General features: G+C 39.5%; 1 protein-coding gene across 3 annotated transcripts in view; it reads right to left on the bottom strand.

The window, feature by feature from the left end:
* The window catches only part of CADPS (calcium dependent secretion activator), a 441,690-nt gene that overhangs the window by 116,075 nt on the left and 299,078 nt on the right, over nt 1–26,537 (bottom strand). For all 3 annotated transcript variants that reach the window (XM_056804349.1, XM_056804348.1, XM_056804347.1), the window contains exon 7: nt 6,502–6,613. In XM_056804349.1, coding sequence (XP_056660327.1) covers nt 6,502–6,613 — 112 coding nt within the window. The remainder of the gene's footprint in view (nt 1–6,501; nt 6,614–26,537) is intronic.

The raw sequence follows: 26,537 nt of genomic DNA on the forward strand, positions 1-26,537 counted from the left end.
AAAAATCTACAAAGAAAATACCAAGTAATTTTTGTGTGTAGGAAGAGTGCAATAGGAGTGGGGGAATATCTGAAAAGGCTTCATGTAGGATGTAGTGCTTGAATTGAGCCTTGTGGGAATCCAGGGCTTCCAAGAAGCAGAGGTAAGAAGGAAGAACATCCTAGGCATGGGGGATTGTCATGTACTTCATCCTGTGGAGTGTCACATACGGAGAACAGCAAGTAGGCCACTTTGACTGTCATGCAGAGCACATGAGGGGGAGTAGTGTGAAGTCAGTCTGGAATGCTAAGTTAGGACCAGATTGTGGAGGGCTTTTGATGCCAAACAGAAGGATTTTCATTTTATCCTAGATTAAAAACCAATCAATGTACATTGATGAAATTCCAGTGACATTCCAGGCACTTTGTCAGGCACTAGGGATAGAACTACAAAAGTGAGCCAATCCTCACCCCCAAGGCATCAGGAAGGCTTTTGTGAGGAGTAAGATGAGACTTTAAGAATATTTTTTTATTTTTTTGGTAGTCATGCGGAGGGTAGATTGAGGAAGGGAGAAACTAGAGGTAGGAAGATCAATTAAAAGACTATTCTACCAGTCCAACTGAGAACTCATAAAAGCTTGAAATAGGGTGGTGATCATGTGAGTAGAGAGAAGGGGTCATATACAGAAATAATGTGGAGGTAGGATTGAGAAAACTTGGCAATTGGTGTTATAGGAGGATGCAGGATGAGTAACTGGGAAGATGTTGGTTCCCTTGACTGAAAAATGGGAAACTAGGAGGAGGGGGTGAATTTGGGAAAAGATAACAAGTTCCATTTTGGACATGTGTTTGAAAAACCTTTGAGAGCTAGTTGGAGCTGTCCAGCAGGGTGTGGTGATGCAGGACTAGGGTTGAGTAGAGAGATGAGAGCTGGATATAAATATATGGGAGTCTGAGGATAGCTCCCTCTAGGCACTGGCTGCAGGACACTAGGGACAGGGCCCATAAATCCTTCTAATTTCAACAAAACTCCTGAATTTCATTGGCTATTATTATTCTTGTCCATAGAGAGCAGAGATAGCAGATGAGGCCACATTTTGATGGACTTACTTAAGAATAGCTTACTTCTGCACATCAGAGAAATGTCACCTAGCTCAGTCTCTCAGAGGACATTCAGGATGTTAGACAACTCAGACACAGAAACATGTTCTGACCTGCTAGGTCCTCACACAGGCATTGGTTTGGTTTGCATTGGGAAGAAGGCCATTCAAGAATACTTTATTTTAATAGACTTTATTAAGTACCTTCTGTGTATAAGGCATTGCACTTAAGTATGGATCTCCTCTTATGGGGGCTTTTTTGATAATGAACGTCCTCATGAAGTTCCTCTTCAGCACATCTATTGAAAGTGAAGGACTCAGGAGAGGCAATGTGGTGCAATGATTAGGCCAAGTGATTAAGAAGGCACGGATTCAAATCTTGCCTCTGAAATGTACTGTGTGACCTTGGATAGATTACTAAGTTCCTAGTTTCTTCTACATTATGAGTTGTGGATGTGTATCTGTAAAGGGAGTTTTTCCCTATATAAATGAAAATCCAGGTCTCAAACCAAACATAGAAAAAAGACTTGTATGCACAGGTACTATTTATTCATTCACTTAGGAATGAATCATGAGTTTGTTTCCCACCATGTACAAACTATGTCTCAGGAGAATGTCAGATAAAGTATATTCCATTTTCTACTTTACTTGGACTCTAACACAGAGTGGTCAATTTAGTATGTGACCATAGAACAAATTCCTGAGGTGGCCCATCAGTCTACAAGCATTGAATAAGCACCTAGTGTGTGGCAGATATTATGTTAGGGACTGAAGACTCAAAGATATAAATGAGGCAGCTCCTATCCTCCTGGAGTTTTCATTCAGTTGGGGGTAAATAACACCTACGTGTGTGGGTAAGAGGCAGTATAGTGTAATGGATAGAGCACTGGGCTTAGAGCTAGGGAGACTTGAGTTCAAATATCACCTACTAGCTGTATGACCTTGGGAAAATTACTTTATCTCTTTGTGACTCAGTTTCCTCATGTGTAAAATGAGTGAGGTAGGCTTGTTAGCACTTAATAGGCTTTTTTGAGTTGAACTGATTGGATTCAAATGAAAGGATGTGGAATAAGCCAAGTTCCATGGTACTGACACTGTGCTCCTTCTAGATTGCTTAGAGGAAGTCTTGGCTCTCACACTGGTGGAGCCTTGGGCAACTGAACTCAGTTCAATAGACATTTGTTATTAATCACGTATGGTTTATCTCATAGGATCTCAGTTTCTTCCCTGGTAAAATGAGAAGCCTGGACTAGAGGAGCTCTAAGACCTTGTCTAGTTCTGGCCATTCCAGTCTCAGAAGCCCGTGAGATGTTCATGACCAGGTCCTGAGCTGGCAAGTGCAGAAGTAGAGCAACAGAGGGGAGGGGAAGGGAGGAGAGAAGGAAAGGAGAAGGAGGAAATGAGAACCGAGCCACAGGGTTGGGAATAGGGATAGGAAAAGACCCCTGACTCCCCGCTGTCCTGCTTCACTGGCAAAAGCTAAGTGTGAGAGGCATTCAGCGACCAGCGCTGGGTGAGCTCATTAATCTGCCTGCTACCATATGGAGTCTGGACGCTTTTCCCACACACAATATGCTGTCCATTTGTAGGAGCTGACAGAGCCTCAGCACAGCTCATTACGGCCTCTTCACAGAGTCTTTCCATCACATGGACTCAATCTGAGGAGGCCCCGGGCCAGCCAATGAGAGGGAAGGTGATGTTCCATCAGCTCCCTCCAGCTTGCTGCTAGGCCTGACATGTTCGCACAGCCCTTTCCGTTTGTCAACCCCGCTGAGTTATGAGGGTCCTCCCAGGTACCAGGGCCAAGATTGGAACAGACACTTCATCTGGACATTCTTGGCGGGTAAGAGTGTACTTAATCTACCCAGCTGAGGCACATGTGTGCTCAGTCTTTGATGTACACGGAGCCTGATATCATTAACTCTAGAGCTACAGGACACTTGAATAGATCTATGGGGGACTCTGGGAAGGACAGCTGTGGTCAAGGGCTCTGGGAATCTATTTCCTACTATGCTACCACCTACCCACTCCCCTCCCCCAGCCATACACATACACACCCTTTAAGAATGAGTTCTGGGCAAGTCACTTGACCGCCATTGCCTAGCCCTTACCGCTCTTCTGCCTTGGAACCAATATACAGTATTGATTCCAAGATGGAGGGTAAGAGTTTTTTAAATGAGTTCTGGGGGGCAATTGGGTGGCTCTTTGGATAGAGAGCCAGGTGTAGAGATGGGAAGTCCTGCTTCAAATCTAGCCTCAGAAACTTCCTAGCTGTTTGACCCTGGGCAAGTCACTTGACCCCCATTGTCTAGCCCTTACCTCTCTTCTGCCTTGGAACCAATACACAGTATTGATTCCAAGATGGAGGGTAAGAGTTTTTTAAATGAGTTCTGGGGGGCAATTGGGTGGCTCTTTGGATAGAGAGCCAAGTGTAGAGATGGGAAGTCCTGCTTCAAATCTAGCCTCAGAAACTTCCTAGCTGTTTGACCCTGGGCAAGTCATTTAACCCCCATTGCCTAACCATTACTGTTCTGCCTTATTAATAAGACAGAATATTGATTCTAAAATGGAAGGCAATGGGTTTAGGGAAAAAAAAGGAAATGGGGTCTGTCCTTGCATAGAATATTGAAACCTGGAAAGGAGCATCTATTCTAAACCCCCTATCTTTGAGATGAGAAAATGGCAGCAGAGATAGTGAAGGGACTTGCCCAAGATGATATAGCCAGTAAAAGGAAAGGACAGGATGGGAGCTGAGATCTTTTGACTTTGCTCCTTTTTTTCTGGTAAATCCTTCTTGTGTTGATTCTTTAGATTGTATGTTTATGGGTCATAGACTTGTAGCTTCTAGAGATGGAAGGGATCTTAGAAGTCACCTACTCCAACTTCTTCATTTTATAGAATAGGGAGTCAGGACTCTGAAAGGCTAAAGGATTTCACTAAGGTCACACAGGAAGTAGAAGAACTGAGGTACAAACACATGTCTCCTGAAGTCAGATCCAGTATGTTTCCTATTTGACTTGTCAAGGCTTACTATAGGAAGTCCTTAGTCATGGAAACCTCCTAAGTCTCAGAGTAGAAGGGCTATTGAGTCACCTGGGTGTTTCTGGACAAAGTGGGACATTCTGTAGAGGATTGCCTCGATAAAAACTTTTGTAGAGAAATATCGTGTACATCCAGGTATCCCTAGCTCAACAATTTTGAATAGAGTCCATCAAAAAAAGGTTTTTTTTTTCTTAGTAAGGGAAAATTATAGGGAAAGTTGTCCTTTAACTCAAGTTCATGTCTAATCCAAATAATCTCTGAGAGCATTTTCCCCAGAAATAGTTGCAAAATTGATATGCTTTTGTCAGGTTAAAGCCATCCCTCCCCCAATTTACTCAGCTCCTTTTTACTCTAATTTTTCATACAGTTCTAGCAAGCTCAGTTGCCTACTTTTCAAGCCAATGGCAGATTAAAGTTGGCAAATGAGAAGTGACTGTGTGATGGAGAAGCAATACTGACATACTTGTAGAAGCATTTATACAGACAGTGGGGAAAGGGTCAGTAAATAGCCTGGCAGTGACAGAAAAAGGAAATGAAAGACTATGAAGAGCCAGCAGAAGATCTTAGGATGTCCCAGAAATTTGGGGCCATTGGGAGTGGGAATATAAAGCCCTCCGTGCCTCAGTAGCCCTGGTAGTTTCTACTACTCTACTATAAGTTTCTTATGCCTTACCTTTGCCTTAGCTGTGCCCTAAACTTGGAATACTCGCCTTCCTTATGTCTGTCTTTAGGTTCCCTGACTTCCTTCAAGACTCAGCTTCATCCCACCTTCTTCAGGAGATCTTTCCCAGTTCTCCCAGCTGCTAATAACTTCTCCTTTCAGATTACCTTCCACTACTCTGTGTTTAACTCAGGTACTATCTCCATAATCCCTCCTTCATGAAAATGCGGGCTCATTGAAGTCAAGGCTGTTTTTACTCTTCTTTTTATATCTCCAACACTTGGCACAGTGCCTGGAACATAGTAGGTACCTGATCAGTGCTTGGACCTAAATTTTCCTTTCACCCAGTGCCAACCATATACACAGTGAGCATTTAATAAATGCTTAAATCTATTATTATTTTTATTTATTATTGTATTTTTATTATTATATTATTAAATTTAAATCAAATTAGGGTAAAAAAGGACCCTTCATGTTTTTTTGGTATATAGTCTCTAACCTCTGACAGGAGACAGACAGACAGAAAATTAATTCTTTAGCTATGGACAGGGCAACTCAGACATAACAGCTGGCAAAACATTAGGAGAACCAGAGTGAGCGTAAAAAGATCAATACCAAATTGCCCTTAAAAAAAAAAAACAGTGGGGGTCAGTTGGGTGGCTCAGTGGATTGAGAGCCAGGCCCATAGATGGGAGGTCCTGGGTTCAAATCTGGCCTCAGACACTTCCTAGCTATGTGACCTTGGGCAAGTCACTTGACTCCCATTGCTTAGCCCTTACCACTCCTCCACCTTGGAACCAATACATAGCATTGATTCTAAGGTGGAAGGCAAGGGTTTAAAAAAATAGTGAAAGCAGAACAAAGGGCAAATGAATAAAATAAATGAGTGTGAGTAGATCTAAGGGACACTATTAACCCTGAGTATGCTCATGCCAGAGAAATATTGCTTCATAGGTAGGGTAGACTCATTATTATGCTGCACCCCTATATCAATCCACAATAAAAGAATGAAAAAAATATGTAGCTTGCAGGAAACATTGAGGAACAATAGAAAGAGTATTGAGTTTGGGTTCAGAGGATGTGGGTTAGAATCCCTGTTCTGTTGCTTCCTCTATATGAATTTTGGGCAATTTACTTCCAAAAAGAGTCTCAGATTTGGAGTGTGAGTAATTCAGTTCAAATTTGGCTAGTTATTCCCTGGTGACCCAGGCCCTTGTTTCTTTCTCTATAAAATTAGGGGGTTGGGCTAGAAGACCTCTAAGGTCTTCCAGCCACAGATTCACTATTCCAAGTCCTTTCTGAGCCTCAGTTTCCTTCTCTGTAAAAGGAGAGAATTATAGTAGCCTTTTTAGCCCTAAATCAATGATGATTCCAATCTCCCTATCTATGAAGAAATTATGTATGTTATCTCTGAAGGGGAACAGCCTTCCATGTTGGTCACAAGCCCCTTTAGGAGATGAGGTTGTCTTTCCTTGTCAGTCCTATGACTAACATCCAACTAGTATTATTCCCAACACTGGTCCCTTTCCCAAGCTGGCTGATGCCTCTCTAGGGACCAAGACAAAATTTGAAAATGATTCTTCACCACATCATTAAAGGATATGTGCATTTTGGGGTGAGGTTGGGGAGGAGAGGAGAGGAGTCATATATTCTCAGGCCACAAAGTGGCTGTTTGGGCACACACGGGCCAGCGGTCTTCCAGGCCCCCTCATGTCCTTACCCGACCGAGTTCTTTGTCCTCCAAGGCCAGGACACCTGTGCTTTCTGTGAACAGCTTCACCTTTACAGCTGGCAGGGCGTGGCTTGTGGAGAAGTCACCTTGTGTCCCCCACCTGCAGACACAATCAGAGAGGGCAGCGTTTGAGATCCTTTGTCACCTGACCAAGCTCCGGGGTGGCACTGTCTGTCACCCTTCTCTCACCAAAGCTGTAGGAGTGACAAAATGTGTTAATTAACTTGGGAGACAAATGCAAGACAGATGCTCAGAATGTTGCCACTGGTTTTGCAGCAAACTCAGGGATGATTTGGATTGAATGTGAACCTGAGTTGGGGGAAAACTTTCCCCACCCATTTCCATGTGAAAATGTGTTCCAAATAAGTCCCAACAGCCCCAGGCATTTGATAATTTATGCCACATGTTTTGAGCTTTAGAGCATCTGGCCGCAGCCATCCTGAGGAAGCAATTGTGTCATTTGGTTTCCCTCAGATAACGTGGTTTGCCTTTAAAGAACATATTTATTTGGTGCTTGGAAGAGTGTTGGAGGTGACTGTTGAGAAGGAGGCATTTCAGGGAATGGCCTTCTGCTCAAGTGGAGCTCAAAATGTCATGTGAACAGATGAAGGAAAATGACTGATCAAGATCAACCTGGAAAACCAATCCTGGAAGGCTGGCAAAGTGCTTTTTAGCATATATCATTTGGGCATCACAACAACCCTGGAAGGGCAGGGACTGGATTTGGGATTTCATTAGTAATGAAAACTTTTAGATGAAGAAACTCCTACCAATTCAGGCTGTCCCTTTATCTGCAATTTAGCCCTCCTAGAGAGCAGCCAAGGGTAGAAGTTTAAGTGACTTGCCCAGAGGCATCCAGGCAGCATGTGTCAGAGAAGACAGACTTGAATCCAAGTATTCCTGGTCCCAACCCCAGCTCTGCATCCATTATTCCATACTGTAAAGGAGGAGATATGGCCAATAGTATCCCCATTATGTAGATGGACAAACTGACGAGGCTCAGAAAGGTTAAACAACTCACCACTGCTCACATAACTTGGGTCAGAGACAAAATCTTGATTGTAAGACAGATACTCAGAAAGTTGTCAGAGTTGGTTTTTCCTCCCTCTCTCCCTTCCTTCCTTCCTTCCTTCCTTCCTTCCTTCCTTCCTTCCTTCCTTCCTTCCTTCCTTCCTTCCTTCCTTCCTTCCTTCCTTCCTTCCTTCCTTCCTTCTTTCCCTCTCCTCCCTCCCTTCCTTCCTCTTCCCTTCTTTCCCTCTTCTTCCTTCCTCCCTCCCTTCCTTCCTCCCTCCCTCCCTCTTCCCTTCTTTCTCTATCCCTCCTTCCTTCCTTTCCTTTCTCCCTCCCTTCCTCTTCCCTTCTTTCCCTCTCCTTCCTTCCTTCCTTCCTTCCTTCTTCCTTCCTTCCTACCTTCCTTCCTCCTTTCCTTCCTTCCTCCTTTCCTTCCTTCCTCCTTTCCTTCCTTCCTTCCTTCCTTCCTTCCTTCCTTCCTTCCTTCCTTCCTTCCTTCCTTCCTTCCTTCCTTCCTTCCTTCCTTCCTTCCTTCCTTCCTTCCTTCCTTCCTTCCTTCCTTCCTCCCTCTCTTCCTCCCTTCCTCCCTCCCTTCCTTCCCTCTTTTCTTCCTTCCTTCCTTCCTTCCTTCCTTCCTTCCTTCCTTCCTTCCTTCCTTCCTTCCTTCCTTCCTTCCTTCCTTCCTTCCTTCCTTCCTTCCTTCCTTTCCCACCTTCTTTACTTCTTTTCTTCCTTCCTTCCTTTCCCACCTTCTTTACTTCTTTTCTTCCCTCCCTCCTCCTCTCCCTTCTTTCCTTGTTTGTTTGTTCCTTTTTCCTCTCTTCCTTTCCTTCCTTCTCTCCTTCTGTTCTATTTTTCTTTGCTCCCTTCCCTTCTTAGACATCTCAGAAATTATTAACCTCATTGCAGAATCCTGTTTAAACAGAGCTGTGTTTTCTTATACCCCCTTTCCCTTCACTGACATGGATGTGTTCACTTGTGTCAGTGTCTATTACTTTGAGATTGGAAATAAAAGCTTCTTGAAGAAAGGGCTATATGTCCTTCTTTAATTCTGCATAGAAAGGTAAGTCCATTGTACATGTTGACTAAATGACTGGTAGCATAATATAGTTCAGTTAGGCACCCTAGATCCCAATTTGAGCTCTGCAGAATTTCAGAAAAACTGTTTCAGCTCTCTGGGCTTTGTTTTTCTCTTTTGTAACATAAAATTCAATCAAATGCATTTTTTGAACTTTTGTCAGTAGCTTTTGTTTTTATATGAGTGGGTGGTGGATTGGGCAGAGCATGGAACTTGAAGTCAGCAAAACCTGAACTTGAGTCCTGTCTTAGACACTTAACTAACCTCTTGTCTCTGACAGACCACTTAATCTTTCTGAACACTTCTAAAATGAGGACTTGGGGGCTCAATGGCCTCTAAGATTCCTTCAAGCTTTACGTCTTTGATCTATAATCTAACTTTTCATTACTCAGTGAGCCATCCCTTATAAAAAGAATAAAAAATAGAGGAGAAAAAAAATCAGTCCAGTAATGTCATCAATAATTCGACTTGGTCTGACAAGTCATGAAAGGATCACTAGTCCTCCATCTCTGCAAGGAAGGAAGGGACAGGATTTTCATGCCTCCTCTCTCAGTTAAGGTCCTATAGCCCATCTATGAAATGGAGCAACTCCAGGCAGCAAAGAGCAAGACAAGCAATTGATCCCAGGGCTTCAGACACTTTCCAAATAATAGCATAATTAACTTAATGAGTTTTTTATATGAAACCGAAACTACATTGAAAATTGTAAAGCATAATACAGATGTAATGAATGAGAATTCAATGGAGATGATGAAAATGAGGACATTGTGGACCACTGTGGGACACTGTGTGGCCACAGGGATAGGGATGAATGTCTTCTGAAAATTAATTGACTAGAATATTTGATCCATAGTTAGATTATTCTACCCAACATTGAACATTTGCACAAAATCTCTCAAGATTTTTTTTTACTTCCTGCACTCTATGTGTAGTTCTGGGAACCTCTACCTCGTGGGATGTTTCTTAGGGATTATCTTTCCTGCTGTGGAGGAAAAAGTCAATGCTGAATTTCTGGTGCCAAACACATTGATGCTCTAGTCATTACTTGACCAATGTAATTTAAGAATAGTGGCAATCAGGGGTAGTCAAGTGGCTCAGTGAATTGAAAGCAAGGTCTAGAGATGGAGCATCCCAAGATCAAATATGACTTCAGATTTTTCTTAGATGTCTGAACAAATCACTCAACTCCCCATTGCCTAGCTATTAATTACTCTTCTACTTTAGAATCAACACACAGTATTGATTCTAAGATGGAAGGTAAGGGTTAAAAAAAGAATAGTTAAAATTGATCTGAGCTGCTGCAGTGGTATCTTCATCTGGGAAAGACTGGGTATCAGCTGAATTCAGTTCAAATAGCCAGTGTCTGCCCATGATCAGAATAGATCAATGACAGGCAATCTATCCATTGGAATGGTATTTTCTATTTGTCATTATTTAGACTAGCAGCTGACATAGGTTTTTCATCCATTTGTTCAGTATTAAGGTATGGTTAACCCTAAAGCTCATAGCTATTTATCAGTAATCAAATGAAATTCTGACATCCTTCCCTAGAATGCAGTGAAAAAAACTTTGAAATTAGACTAATTGTTAATTAAAGGACAAAGTCAAGTACAGTCATGAAAAACACAATGATATATTCAAGTCAGTCAATCAAGGATGCCTAAAATGTGCCAGTTGATGGATTGAGCGCTTGGAGATACAAAGAAAAGCAAAAGACAATCCATCCTCACTAGGAGCTCACAGTCTAGGAGGAGAAATGACATGCAGACAACTATGTACATACAAAATACACACAGAATAAATTGGAGATAATCAACAGAGGAAAGGCATTAGAATTAAGTGGGATTCATGAATCGAGTCCAGGCTTTGGTATCAGAAAGACTTGAGTTCAAATCCTGCCTTATATACTACCTAGATAATCTTGGTCAAATCATCAACTGTTATTTGCCTCAGTTTCCTCATTTATAAAGTGAGGATAATAAAATCACTTACCCGTTTTACTGTTACTCAATTTAAGATAAATATATGTGCATATATATAAATATATAAAGTACTTTGCAAACCATAAAACACTATATAAATGCCAGCTATCAGTATTAGCATCCCCAGCATCATTAAAGGTATTTTGCAGAAGGTAGAACTTTATCTGGGCCTATAAAGAAGCAAAGTAATCCAGGAAGTATAGATGAAGAGGGAGGGAATTCCAGGCATGGAGAACAGTCAGGGAAAAGGCACAGAGCTGGGTGATGGACTGTCTTTTCCAAAGAACAACAAGGTCAATGTCACCAGGTCATAGAAGATATTTGGGTAAGATGGGATGAATGGAGAGTTATTGGGGGACATGGTTATAAAAGGCTTTTAATGCCAAGTAGATTTTATATTTGATCTTGGAAGTGAGAGGGAGCTTTTGGAGTTCACTGAATAGGAGAATTACATGGTCAGACTTGATCTTTAGGAAGGTTGTTTTGATAGCTGAGTGGAGTTGTGGAAGGTGGATTGAAATTGGGAGAGCTATGAGGTAGACATGCCAATCAACAGACACACCAAGAGAGAGGTGATGAGAGGCTGAACCAGTGTGGTGGCTGTGTGATTAGAGAGAGGACCAGGCATGAGAAGATGAAGGCTTGCACTAGAGTGGTGGTGGTATCGGAGGAGTGAAGGGGGCACAGTCAAGAGATGTTAAAAGTAAACTAGACAGGATTTGGTAACAACTGGATGTAGTAGGTAGTCAAGGATGATATTTAGGTTGGGAGTCTGGATGACTGGTAGAATGGTGATATCCTTGATAGCACATAGAAGTTCAGAGGAGGGGAGAATTTTTGAGGAAAGAACATGAGTTTAGTCTTGGACAGGCTGAGTTCAAGATGTCCAAGATGAAAATGAATGACTAGAATTTTGGAGACAAGTTAGGAATAGATGAATAGATTTGAAAATCAACTGTGCAAAAAGATGATAATTGAATCCATAGGATCTGATGTGATCACCAATCTAAATAGTATAGAGGAAGAAAAGAAGCAGAACAGGACAGAGCTTTGGGAGATACCCATGAGTAGTTGGTGTAAATGGAATGAAGATACAGCAAAAGACATTTGAGAAGGAGCTGTCAGACAAGAAGGAGAACCAGGATAGAATAACATCACAGAAGTTTAAAGAGAAGAGGGTGCTCAACAATGCTAAAGGCTAAATGACGTTAAGATGAAGAGGAGCAGAGAAGACAGAGCTCTCTGTTAAACTTTTCACTCAACTTTGATTTCAGATGCCAGCAAGTCTTTTAACATATTAAATCAAAGCCTTCTCCTTCATACCTTTATATTCATTGCTTTTTGTCTGGAGAAGGGGACACCAAGGTATTTATAATTATTATCTTCTTCCATTGGGTCAATTTGATCTCTGGAGCAAAGGACAAAGCCTCTAGCCTCTATCTTTTCTTGATATACTCTAATAATTTTATATTTATGTATTCCAAATAACACTTGGTCTCATTGAAGATTTCACATGATAAACTTGCTGTTTAATATATATATTGTAAGTAATGTATAACTTGATATTAACCAAATTGATTAATAATGTATTTTGGTTTGATTTTCTCTTTGAAATGTAAGTCATATTCAGTATTTTTTGTAAAGGTAATGGATTTAAGGCTATGTAGAACCATAATAGATTTCAACTGCCTCCCTCAAAATAAACTGTTTTACCTTAATCATTCTTGACATTATTATGTTGGTGATATGTTTTAAATAGAGAACAGTTTTACATGTGATCATCAAATACTTTAATGTCTTACTCTGCTTGAGTATATTTTTATATTTTCAATATGTGAATAATAAACTGTAATTAATAGACTCAATTCCATGTGGAATTGAGTCAAATACTTTGTGATAGATGGATAATCAAGGTAAGATATATATTACAGCACCTTTGGGTGGCTTTTTGTTAAATTACTGAACTGACAAGCTTTTCTTATCCCTTGGACATTTTAGCATACTTTTTGTTACTTAGGTTAGAGTTATCAAACTTAAAAAGAAACAAAGACTTCCAGAGTGTTGCCTATTGACTTAGAAAACTACATAGTACCATTATCTATATTCTATTGTATTTTAATGGATTTCTTTTTTTTTCTATTAAAAAACCCTTACCATCTGTCTTAGAATCAATACTGTGTATTGGTTCCAAAGCAAAAGAGTAGTAAGGGCTGGAAAAAGGGGGTTAAGTGACTTGGGAAGTATCAGAAGCTACATTTGAACCCAGGACCTCCCATCATCAGGCCTGTCTCTCTATTCACTATCTAGCTTCTCCCAATGTATTTCATTAAATATTTCCCAATTACATTTTAATCTAGTTTGAACCCACTTGAGATTGTTGTTGGCCTCATATGGCCTTTGGACCATGTGTTTGGCACCTCTGCCTTAATATATTTTCATGTAATTAGGTGTTTAGAGATTTATTCTAGCGATAGAAGCTGACTGCTCTGTATAAAGGATGGAGAATGTGATTGGCTTGTACTTGGTGAAAATGCTGGCATTTCTATCCTTTGATAGTAGGTATATGATGCCTTCTCTAAATAAAGGTAAGACTCAAGCCTGAGAGGCAGCTGGCAAACTACTTTGCTATTGATTCATGTGCCACAATAACTGAGTAATTGTGGATTTCATTGAGTTCCACCCAGTTTTTCCAGGTTTTTAGAGAAGTCAAAGTTTCAGTCACTTTTCTTGACTTCACTGTTCTGTTAAGCATCATTATGTTAATGTATAAACTTTCTATTTCTCACTTGCTTTTTCATTTTATTGGTCTTCTTGTGCCTCTAGAGATGATCAGAACATTTCCCCATCTTCCTTGGGGATTTCCTCTTTTGGCTTGTTTCTCAAGTTTCTGCAGTCAAGTTTGTGGCTGATATTGAAGTGTTTATTTTAACCTTTGTGCTTTTTTTGATGCCTACAATTTATTTAACTTCAGTTTTCAATTGCTAATTAAAGCAGTTCCGAATTTCTGATATAGTTCTGTTCTCCAGATTCCATTCTTCCTGTTTCTTTTTTTGTTGCCTTTAATTAGGCAATATGGCAGTGAGGTTTCCTACTGAGCTTAAAGGCGAGGTGTTGGTATAATTCTCCAATGCTTCTCTGCAAATCTCTAATGACTCTCTCAAGTGACTTCTGTCATGATAGTGGCGTAGCTATTATTCGGATTAATTATTTTTGTTGTTATGAAGTCTGATTATAATTGGTTCAGATGACAAAGGATTCTTTCCCCAAGTAACCTTCCTCAATGTTAAAAATGAAGCCCCTTGCTTCCTGGTCTCAGAATATTTTCTGTTATATTAGAACAAGAGGAAAAATTGTAAATGACTTAACCTACCCCATATAATGACAATCAGAAGAATGTGGTCTTTTCCTCAACCAACTTAAGTAGAACTGGGTCTTTTTTTTTTTTTTTGGTCAACTGACTCTTTCCAGTCTAGAGCCAATTAACACTGATTACTTTCAGATCTCATTTCTGAAGCCTCATTTTAAGTCCACTGGCTCTTGGTGTTGTTCTAGCTTCTATTTTTAGACTTAGTTCACAGGTACGAAGTGTTTCAAAAAATACTTTGACAAATCCAGCAAAAAATTATCCCCGAAGGTATCAAAATCTGTGGCTTTGGGATGGAGAAATGTATCTGTAAGTTAATCTATTTTCCTTTAGAGTTCATTGCTCCATTAGCTGATTTCCTGCTGTGCTACTGGGTTTGGATATCGAGATGAATCTATGCTCTCAAAGGTTTTCTAGAAGAGCAGTAAAATTGAACTTTTAATGGAAAGGATAATGATTGTTTATAATTATAAATAAAAATAACTATTCTATTATTGTATAATTATTAAGCCAATTCTGTGATATATTATATTCTTTAATTATAATATAATATCATTAATAATAAAAGATAGTAATTGTTGCAAGCAAGGTCCAAAAAAGCTAAATTTCTTGGTGTACCCAGAATAGAAAGTAAAGAGGACCAACAAAAGTATAGAATCAAGTTCAAAGTCATTAGTGAGGTGGAAATTCTCAGTTTTCAAGAAAGTGGTGATTTTGAAGGAAATGAGCACGTGGACATCTCTGTTTTGTAGATTTCACAGCCACTGATATTTAATTTCATTATACCACTGGCTATATCTGTGGGATTTTTGGCAAGCCTGTTAACCTTTAGGTCTCCTCATCTGTAGAATGTGCAGGTCAGACTAGATGTGCACTAAGATTGCATTCACCCTCAAATCTCTGATCTTGTGATTCCCTTACAGCTTCAAATACTATGATAGCTTGTGAGGCAAAGAGTCAAAAATTGTGATTGCAGACTTAATCACAAGGAAATCGCACAAAAAAGGTGATTGCTGCTTTAATTACAGAGAAAGATTTCAACCATAAGTACTGATAAAAAGAGCAGAACTACCAGTCTTATCATTTTGAAATGTGAATAATTAATGTATGTTGGTCTGCATTTCATGCTTGTATATAAAAACAAATAGTGATTGGTGACCTGGACTGTAGACCAGAGTTCTTGACTCCCACAACACTAAAGAAACACTTCTGTACAAAACTTAAGAAACAGCAAATTTACTAGAGTTTTATAATTTTAGAGTATTTATAGTATAATATAAACATAATTTATATTATATAATGATGTAATTTATCATTATAATAATGTGATTTTATTATAATATTTATTATTCTTAAGAATGTCCTGAGCCCAGAAACAGAAGAGAAAGAGTTTTGTTTTTATAATAGAATGCTATTACAACATAAGCAGAAAGATATGCATGGCTCCTTCTTCCCCTCAGCTTCTTTATGGAATAGAGAGAGCAATAACAGCTTCCTTCCATTAGTATTTATCTTGGAGAATGGAATTTGTAAAAGAATGTACATAGGAAGGAAGGAAGGAAGGTCTAGGTCTGGTTTTACCACTGACAAGGTTTGGATGGAAATGTAATATTATGTAACAAGAACCATTATTGAGGTCAGTGGTCCTGAGTTTGAATCCTGGTTCTACCATTTGTTATCTTTGTGATCTCCACCAAGTTACAGACCTCTCAATAAATTAAAAGGTTTTATTATTAAATTTCCCTTAAAATTCCCTCCATCAATATATTTATGATTATAATCCAATTTTCTCTAACCTTGAAAGCCTTCATTAGACTTTGCCATCCTCCTCAAGCTACCATCTCTTTTCTTTCTTAGCCAGACTCCTAAGAAAAGCTGTATAGATTAGATAAAGTATTAATTAAACACTTACATGTGTGGAAGAGAGAGAGATTTGAAAAGCAGGCAACAAGAGTTTGGAACTGCTGAGACTGATGACCTGTCAGTCAAATGAAAAGTATTCTGATTTGGAATGTTCCCAGGAGAAACAGTTAGAGGCAAACTAACTGCTTGGTGGATGCTGTGATGCTGTGTGACTTGTATGAGGGGGAAGAATCTGGTTTTTCTCTCTTGGACTTTGAAGACTCAAGCTAAAGTGAAGGAAGTCTTGTGACTTTGGAGTCAGAAGAAAGAAGGACAATAGTCCAGATATCTCTCTGACTTGCTCTGTTGTGATAGAGACTGAACTTCCAGACCTATCGGCCATTTCTCTCAATTTGAACTATATTCCAATATTCTCCAATCTAAGACTCACTGTAGTATTAAGGAAATCCCCAACCCTCTTACCTCCATTCTATATCCTTTCCTGTCTTCCCCAAATAAACCTTTACTTAAGAGAAAGAAGAGAAAGCGTATTTCATTTGAAACATCATAAACTCACCCTGAGTGATTTAGAAAGAAGAAGAAGAAGAAGAAGAAGAAGAAGAAGAAGAAGAAGAAGAAGAAGAAGAAGAAGAAGAAGAAGAGGAGGAGGAGGAAGAAGAAGAAGAAGAAGAAGAAGAAGAAGAAGAAGAAGAAGAAGAAGAAGAAGAAGAAGAAGAAGAAGAAGAAGAAGAAGAAGAAGAAGAAGAAGAAGAAGAAGAAGAAGAAGAAGAAGAAGAAGAAGAAGAAGAAGAAGAAGAAGAAGAAGAAGAAGAAGAAGAAGAAGAAGAAGAAGAAGAAGAAGAAGAAGAAGAAGAAGAAGAAGAAGAAGAAGAAGAAGAAGAAGAAGAAGAAGAAGAAGAAGAAGAAGAAGAAGAAGAAGAAGAAGAAGAAGAAGAAGAAGAAGAAGAAGAAGAAGAAGAAGAAGAAGAAAGGGGGAGGGAAGCTAGAGGGAAAAAGAGGGAGGAAGGGAGATATAGAGGGAGGAGGGAAAGAGTGAAGAAAGAAGATAACTAACTGCCTGATCTTTAGTTATCAATCACCAATCAATATAATCCCTTATTATTGTTTATTACACATGCTATATGAATAAAAACAAGGAAAAAGACAATTCCTGCCTTCAAGGAGACAGTATTCTAATGGAGGAAGACATAAAAGGGAGCTGGAAAATGGATTCATCAGCTAGGTTTTACAGTGGATAGAGTGTCAGGTCTGAAAGGAAGAAGACTCATTTTCATGAGTTCAAAATCGAGCCTCAGGTTTAAGTGACTTGGCTGGGGTCATACAAGTAGGAAGTGTCTGAGCCAGATTTGAACCCAGGAACTCCCATCTCCATGGAGCCACCTAGCTGCCCCTATGGGCTAAGATTCTAATGAAGGAGAAAAATACAAAAGGAAGCTAAATGTGTGCGTTGGGAGGAAGGCAGAGAGAAGATACTTGCACAAAGGTATGATGTAGAAATAAATTTGGATATATTATACCTCTAAACTTTGATTGTAACCCAATGCTCTGTCCTGGAACCTTTCTATATACTATCTTTCTTGGTGACTCCATTCCCTCCCATGGGTTTAGTTATAATGCTTGTGTAAAGGAAAAGGTCTACTGTATCTATTTTGAACTCCAGATCCACATAACCACCTACTTATTAGTCTGAACTAGACATCCAATAGACATTTCAAACTCAGTTTTAGCTAGGACACTCAGTGGTTAGGGAACCAGGACCCTGGAAGTACAACAATCTCTTTCTTAGTTCGCCAGGTTTGTGATCTCAGTGTTATCCATGACCCCTCATTTTCCATCACCCCACATATCTAGTCAATTATCTCCTTCTGCCTCTACAATATCTTTCAGGTCTGATGTTTCTTTTTAAGCACACAGTCAATACACATCAGCCCTCATCACCTCTCTCTTGATCCATTTTAATAGCTACGCAGTTGGTCTACTATCTTTATTTTCTCTTCACTTTACACAGAAGTCAAAGTGGTTTACCTTAAGCACAGATCTGAGTAGATCATTCCCCTTACTTGATCATTTTCACTGGCTCTCTGCTGACTCACCTTCTTTTTTATAGTCCTTCAAAACTAGGGCAGCTACGTGGCACAATGGACAGAGCCAGGAAGACCTTTGTTGAAATCTAGCCTCAGACCCTCACGAGCTATGTGACTGCCCTGGACAAGTCACTTCTTTCTTCATCTGTAAAATGGGGATAATAATAGCACCTACTATTCAGGGTTGTTGGGAGGATCAGATGAGATAAAACCTGTGAAGAGTTTATCACAGTGCCTGACATGTACTGATATGTATATAAATGTTAGCTATTGTTGTTGTTATCATCATCATCATCATCATCATCATCCTGGTCTCAAGATATTTTTGCCACCTAAAAATGCAAAAGTTAACTTGTCACATTGTACTGTACAGTAAAAGTGGCCTTCTCTTTGGTCCTCTTGCAAAATACTTCATCTCTCATCTGTATAATTTTGCTCTGGCTATCCCTCAGTCCTGGAAGCATTTCCTTTTCATCTTTACCTCATAGAATTCTTCTCTTAAAAAAAAAACCTTTCCTTCCATCTTAGCATCAATACTGGATATTGGTTTCAAGGCAGAAGAGTGGTAAAGGTTAGTCAATGAGGGTTAAGTGACCTGCCCAGGGTCATACAGCTAGTAAGTGTCTGAGGTCAGATTTGAACCCAGGACCTCCTCTCTCTGGGCCTGACTGTCAATCCACTGAGCCACCCAGTTGCCCCCTAGAATTCTTCTCTTAATTGTGGCTCTGGACCACCTTCTACATGAACCAGTGCCCTTAATTAAAATACCTTGTCTTTATTCAGTCTCTCTAAATATGGGTTGGTGTATATATTTGGGCATACCCAAATACCAATGGTTATATATGCTCAAAGATCTTCAAATAGGCAAAAATCTTAGTGATATTTATGTTTTAACAACTTCGGAATTATAAGTGAAACAGCCTAACAAAGTAATATTTAAAAGCTTGTTTCAAATTTGAAAATCTTGATAAATTTCTTATTAAAACTCAATACAACTACTACCTTGTGCTTTATGGCACTCTAGTCTATTTTTGAACTGTGTAAAAACTTTTATCAGCTTCTGTTTTTCAGGGATTGAAAGGATTGTATTTGTAATCTTAGCTTTGGGATCACTCAATCACAAGGTTTTCGTGTATGCATGACTTTTTGATGGGATCTCCCAAGAAAACATTTAATGGAAACAGACCTGAGGTAGCCAAGCAAGGGGGCCTCCACTATCAATCCACTACTCTGAAAAAGAGCCATCCTGAAACTGTGGTAGACACCATGCATAGTGGCATGGTGTCCCTTCTTTTTAGTATCAAAATTACTAAAATCCCCATGCAAAATTCATAAGCTAAATAAACATATTAGAAATTTCAATAATTATACTTTTAAATGATGTTCTTTGTAAGTATGTAACATTTATACTTCTGAAGCTGTTAAAGACTTAAACTGCTTTAAGACTTTTGGGACATGCTGTCGATGGATCTATATGGAATAAATACCAAATATATTAAAGACAGTTTTGTGAGGAAGACACTACCCATGGGAGGCTTTGGAAAAGACTTCCCTTAGAAGGTGAGGTGTGAGCTGAGCTTTTATGGAAGTTTGGGATTTTCAGAAATGAACAAGGTTAGAGGATAGTCCAGGCTTGGGGAGCAGCCAGTGTGCAAAGCCATGGAAATGGGAGACGAATCTTGTGTAAGGAGCAGGAGGAAGGTTATTTTGGCTGTATAGTATACATGGAGCAGAATAACATTTTAACAAGGCTTGGATGGTAAGTTAGGACCAAGTTTTGAAGAATTTAAATGCTATACAAAGGAATTTACATTTGATTCTATAGTTCATAAGGAGTCACTGAAAGTGTTTTGAATAGAAAGGTGGTTTGACCTAATCTTTATTAAAAATCATTTTGGCAGATAGATTGAAATACAAAGAGATTTGATCCAAGGATGCCAAATGAAAAGACTATTAAAAAAATAAAAACCTTATGTTCTATCTTAGTAACAACTCTAAGACTGGGCAAATGGGGTTAAGTGACTTGCTCAAGGACACATAGCTGGAACAACCAGAAGGCTATTATAATAGTTCATTGAAAGGTAAGAAAGACTTGCATTAGGGCTATGGTTGTATAAATAGAGAGGAGGATTAGATCCCTCTCATCAAGAAAAATTCCTTTGGAGATAGAACAGGCTACTGAAGTGGTCAAGCAAAAAAGATCTCTACTGATCCAATGGTCCAAAAAGGTGTCATTCAGAAAATTAAATTAGAATTAGATTGTTTAAAATTCACAAAGCCAAGTAAGCATAAAAGAAATTTATTTATTTATTTTTAAACCCTTACCTTCCGTCTTGGAGTCAATACTGTGTACTGGCTCCAAGGCAGAAGAGTGGTAAGGGCTAGGCAATGGGGGTCAAGTGACTTGCCCTGGATCACACAGCTGGGGAGTGTCTGAGGTCAGATTTGAACCTAGGACCTCCCATCTCTAGGCTTGGCTCTCCATCCACTGAGCAACCCAGCTGCCCCCATAAAAGAAATTTAAATGATTTAACTTTAAAGTTTTATCTTTTTAGAATCTGTACTTCTAACCTTATTAATATTTAAAATTGAACTAAGACTTTCAGAATGCCATATAGATCAATGACTCCATGGAACATAATCTATAGAGAGCTTACCTTGAAGCCAAGAATATTAGTTAAAGTCCTCCTTCTGACATCTTAGTTCTGTGCCCCTAGACTAGTCACTTAATCTCCTAAAGTTTTAAGAAATTTTCTAAGACTATAAATTGCCAATTACCATCCTGCCCTGGCAGAAGGAGGGTCCTTGTCTTAGAATTCCTACATCAGTGAAACCCCAGTGACAGCCCTATTCCTTTTTGATTCGGTATATATTTACATACACATGTGCAGTTTCTCCTAAGAGATTATAAGCTTTTAGAGATGAGGGATGAATTCATTTTTTTTTATATCCCCAGCACTTGTCACATCGTAAGGTTGAATAAATGCTTATTGATTGATTGCTCTTATGATGCTGAACAAGTCCATCCCATCATTTGAGATCTCAGTTTCCCAGTCTGGAAAATGAGGGGGCTGGGATGGATATTCTCTCAAGCCTCATCCAGTGCTAATATGGTATAAAAGAAAGAACACAGGAGTTGGAGTCAGAGATCCTGGGTTACTTTTGAAACTCTGCCAGTCACCCTCTATGAAATCTCAGGCAAATCACTTCACTTCTGTGGATGTCAGTTTCCTCATCAGTAAAAAGAAGTCATTGGACCAGGTCTTGTAAGTTCCCTTCCAGTTCTAAATTAATGATCTGTGATTCTGTGATGTCACTAGGCTCCTAGTAAAAATATCTCTGAGATGGGGATACACAATATATATGTACAGCACAACTCTGGATAGAAATACCCAAGAACATAATTTTGTTATTTCTTAAGGGACAACACATTTAACTCAACAAATATTTTGTTTGGAGCTACCATGTGACAGGCATTGGGGCAGAAGACTAAGAATCAATTTCTTGAACTATGAAATTGAAATAATAATGGCGTGTACTTCTATAATAATTTCTTTCCTATGAGGCAGGCAGTTAAAGGTACTCCCCTTTTACAGATGATGAAATTGAGTCTTGGAGAGCTTCTGTGGTTTTTCCATAGTCCCACAGTAAGTGGCATAGCCGAAACTCGAACTCAGAGTCTCTGACTTCAAATCTGGTATATCATTTTAGTTTTTTAAGCCCTTACCTTCTGTCCCCAAATTTATACTAAGTATCACTTCCAAAGCAGAATATTGGAAAAGGCTAGGTAATTGGGACTAAGTGACTTGCCTAGGATCACACAGTTAGAAAGTGTCTTAGCCTAGAACCTCTTATCTCCAAGCCAGGCTCTCAATCCATGGAGGCTCCTAACAGCCTCTGGTATATTGTTTCTTGTTCATCATTCTATTTATATTATCTACAATAATATTATCTAATATTTGTGATAGTTAAAATCCTGTAAGTCAAGGATCAAATAAAATCAGATGTAGAAAATGCTTTGGAACCACAAAGTACTAATAACCAGTCATTGCTATTGTCATTATTATAAAAATTATATTCATTTCATCTTTTAATAGATTATCTATAAACTTATCTAGCTAAATCAATCTATTATTTCTTTTATTACTAATAGCTAACTCTGATGGGGAACTTTAAGGCTTGCAAAGCTTTTAACAAAAATCTCATTTAATCATTACCACAACTATTATTACCCTCATTTTATAGATTAAGAAACTGAAGCAGACAGAAGTTAAGTGACTTGCGCAGGGTCAAACGCCTAGTCAATATATGAGCTAGTATTTGAACCTGGGTCTTTTGATAAATGACTTTAATGCTTTTCCTACTCTTTCCCCAAAGTGAGCAACAAAATGGGAATATCTGGCTCAAAATCCAGTATGTGGTCTGTTGTCAGTAAATCCTTACTGAGTGTTGGTTAATTTTGCTGATTTGCTTCCCCCCTCCTCCCTTTTCCATTCTTCATTATAAAGGATGGCTCTGTGGGAAGATGAAGGGAAGGAAGAAAATAAATTCAGAAATAAAGATGACATAAAAGCAAAAGATAGCAGGGAGATATTAAAAACATTTGTTGAATGGATGGATATCTAATGAGACACAACCTAGAATTTTAATTAGTCACCCCTCTACTCAGCTAAGTGGTGCAGTGGTTAGAACATTGGACTTGGAATCAAGAGGAATCGCCTTCCTGAGTTCAGATCTGGTCTCAGACTTTTGCCAACTGCATGACTTTGATTGCCTCAGTTTCCTCATCTGTAAAATGAGCTGGAGAAGAAAGTGGCTGACAACTTCAATATTGTTGCCAAGAAAACCCCAAATGTGGTCATGAAGGGTAAAACACAACTATGATGACGAAACAACAACAGCTCAGTAAACTCCTGTGACTTTACTGCCTCCATGATCAAATATAAAATCCTCTGTTTGATTTTCAAAGCCCCCAGTGGCTGGTCCCTTCCTGCTTTTCAATTCTTCTTATATCTTATTCTTCCGTGTACTCTATAATTTAGTGACATTGTCTTCCTTGGTCCTCCTTACATAAATCAAAAGACTACATTTTTATTTGCATTTTCTCATGTCTGGAATTCTTTCTCTCTCCACCTCCTGGCTTCCCTGGTTCCTTCAAGACTTTGCTAAAATCCTACCTTCTGCAAGAAGGCTCCCCTGGTCCCTTTTACTGCTTGGACCTTCCCTCTGAGTTTGCAAACAGTTATTTTTTATCTATCTTGCTTGGATATAGTTACTTTCATCTTATCTCCCCCCTTAGATTGTGAACTCCTTGGGGGCGGGATCATTTTCACTTTTTCTTTGTATCTCCAGCACTTATCACAGTGGTTGGCACACAGTCGTTACTTAGAAAATACTTGTTGGCTTGACCTGAACTACTGACAAACTGTCAGTGTGTGTATACTTAAGGAAAAACCTCCTACAGGCAGCAGCTATTAACTTGCAGACCCCCCCCCCCCCCCCGCCCCGCACAGGAATAAGCACATCCTGATAACCTGCTGCTCTGATGGTATTCTCCAGCTTCTTGTATCATGGCTTATACCATAGAATTTCTTTCCAGCTTGAAAGATTCAAGAAAAATCATGACCCAACAGCTGGGCAAGGGGGAAAGAAAGAAGTTTGTTTTTTAAAGCTCCTTCTATGTGCCAGGCATTGTGCTAAACTCTTTACAAATATTATCTCATTTTATTCTCATAGCAGCTTTGAGGGAGGGGGCTGTTATTATTATCCTCATTTTATAGGTGTGAATCTTGAAGCAGATAGAGATTAAGTGACTTGCCCAAGGTCACACAGCTAGTATATGTCTGAAGCCAGATCTGAACTTAGGTCTTCTTGGCTCTAGTCCTTTGGCATCTAGATATTTATGAGTCCATCTCCTACACATGCTGCCAAAAGGCTGCTTCTGGAAGCACTGGTCTAGGTGGTTTCCCTTAAATCACACTATATCATGATCACTAGCAAATTATAAATTCAAGATGCAGATAGGAAGATTTCTCTGGGTACCAGTGACTTTTAAAGTCACAGAACATTATTCTTGCGGCTGAATTATTTTCTGAAATGAAACATTGCATCTGGGGGAAGTTTAGGAAGATGGGAAATGAATGTGCTTTGGGAAAAGTGGGGAAAAAAGACCAGGGAGAATCAACCTTGTACTGTGTATTTCGATAGCATCTGTTTGATAGCACTCATATCTTTGTTTACTATGAAAAGCCCCTTATTTGCTGAAGCATTCCCAGACCATATGTTGTCAACAAATGTTGCTAACCAAATACAAACAGTAATTTTCATTAGGTTCCCCCCCACCCCCCGGCGAACAACAACAACAAAAAATCCATTAGTCACAAAGGGAATAAACCTTCCTCGGTGACGGCAAACACAAGTGCCAAACCTTTGACAACACAGTGATGGTGATGAATGCATACTCAAGAAGGCCAAGAAAACATCCACTTAAGGGAAACAGGGACACTCAGAGAACTGGATTGAGGGCAGGTTGATGCTAGGGATGATGTCAGTGGTTGCCATAGTGATATGGCTCCGCACAAGGCCATCTTTCACTGCCACTGGCAGATCATTGGTAGTCACTCAAGGTTAGATGGTCCTGGCATGCTGGGTGTTGACAATTAACTTCAGTGAGGCAGAAGTAAGTGCCGGTTCCCTCCACCGGAAGGCGTCCCTGTTGCTAAGAAGAAAAGTTAATGATGGACTGGGAACAACGGAATTAAACTCTTAGGGGCTGTCCTTTCATGTGGTCTTTTTCTCCAAGAGAAGCAATTGGGCCACCCCATTGTGTGTGTTTCATCAAAGCTAATTGATAGAAGGTTTGGTTGAATTAATGAGTCTAAAAGCCAGAGCTCCCTCATATCTACACAAATGAAACATTTGCTTCATAGAAATTGTGTTGTCTGGGAGCCAGAGTGCGGAGGGCTTTCATCCTTTAGTCTTTTCATTTTCGAAGCAGATATTGGCTCTGTTGTTGTGATAAAGTTGCTTCTTTTAATCCTTTTTTATGAGGAAGGCACATCTAGAGTCTGAATCCTAATGATAGGGCACACTCATACAGCATTTAAAAATGACAAATTGCCTTTTTGTGCATGTGAAAAGAGTGCTGATTGTGTAGACAGAGGACCCGGGTTCATATTCCACTCTGGATGCTTTATTATCTGCAAGACTTTGGCCATGTCAATTAATGGGTCTTAGCTTCCTCAACTATAAATGCTGGGGGTGGATCTAATAGCCTCTGTGGTCTGTGATCTTCAGCACAACCCATGAAGTTGGCAGAAAGTGTAATTATCCTCATTTTACAAATGGGGGAACTGGCAATGGTGATAATCAGCAATTTATGGCATTATTGTAATTATTGTCATTTTGGGGTTGTTCAGGCATTTCAGTCATGTCTGATTCTTTTTTAGTTTCGATTTATTTGTTAGTTTATTGTATTAAATTTCCCATCTATCTCCTTCCTTCTCTTCCCCCCCCCCCACATGAGAGAAAGCATCATTTAACTATATAATATAATAAACCAAAGTATGTATGTTTCTATTAACATTTTTCTTCTGGAAGTGGACATTCACAGTCGTGTCAGACTCTCGGTAATCCTGTTTAGGGTTTTCTTGGAAGAGATACTGGAGTGGTTTGCCATTTCCTTCTCTAGCCCCTTTTACAGATGAGAACACTGAGGCAAACAGGGTTAAGTAAGTGTTTGAGGCTAGATTTGAACTCAAGTCTTCCTGACTGTAAGCCCAGATCACTATCCATATATTACTCTACCTAGTTGCCCCAATTATTGTAATATTATTGTAGCATATTGTTTTATTGGAGAGTTAGGTGGCGCAGTGGATAGAGTGCCTGGAATCAGGAGGACCTGGATTCAAATCTGATCTCAGATACCTCCTATTTATGTGACCCTGTACAAGTCACTTAACCCTGTTTGCCTCAGTTTCCTCATCTGTAAAATGAGCTGGAGAATGGCGAACCACTCTAGCATCTTTGCCAAGAAAACTCCTAATCGGGGTCACAAAGAGTCAGACACGACTGAACAACAACGAGGTTGTTGTATCACATTGTAATATATTACATAATTGTAATAGGATAATAGTAATATATAATAATTAAACAATAATAATTGGCAACAAGAGTGACAATAATAGCATTTAAATGGGGCTTTAGGGTTTGCAAAGAGCTTTACATCTCATCTGATCCTCACAACGACCTTGGGAAGCAGGGAGTAGCATTATCCTTATTTTATACAGAAGAAACTGAGGCTCCCAAACGTGATGTGACTTGTTCAGTTCATCTAGCTAGCAAAGGTCAGGCAGAATTCCAACTCAGATCTGTCTGTCACTGAGACCAGAGCACTGTGGGGCCACCTAGTGGCCACAGAGGCTAAACACTCAGGAGATTGTAGATTTAGATCTGAAAAGGACTTTAGACCATTGGATCATAGATCTAGGTTTAGAACAGAACTAGAGACATCCCAGTTCAATCTATTTTTTATTTTTTTACAGATGAGGAAACTGAGGCCTCAGGATGTTCTGTGACTAGCCCAAGATTACACAAGAAATAAGGGTCAAGGGGACAGCAAGGTGGCTTAGGGGATAGAGAGC

Source organism: Monodelphis domestica, chromosome 7, assembly GCF_027887165.1.
Source record: "Monodelphis domestica isolate mMonDom1 chromosome 7, mMonDom1.pri, whole genome shotgun sequence".
Lineage (NCBI taxonomy): Eukaryota > Metazoa > Chordata > Mammalia > Didelphimorphia > Didelphidae > Monodelphis > Monodelphis domestica.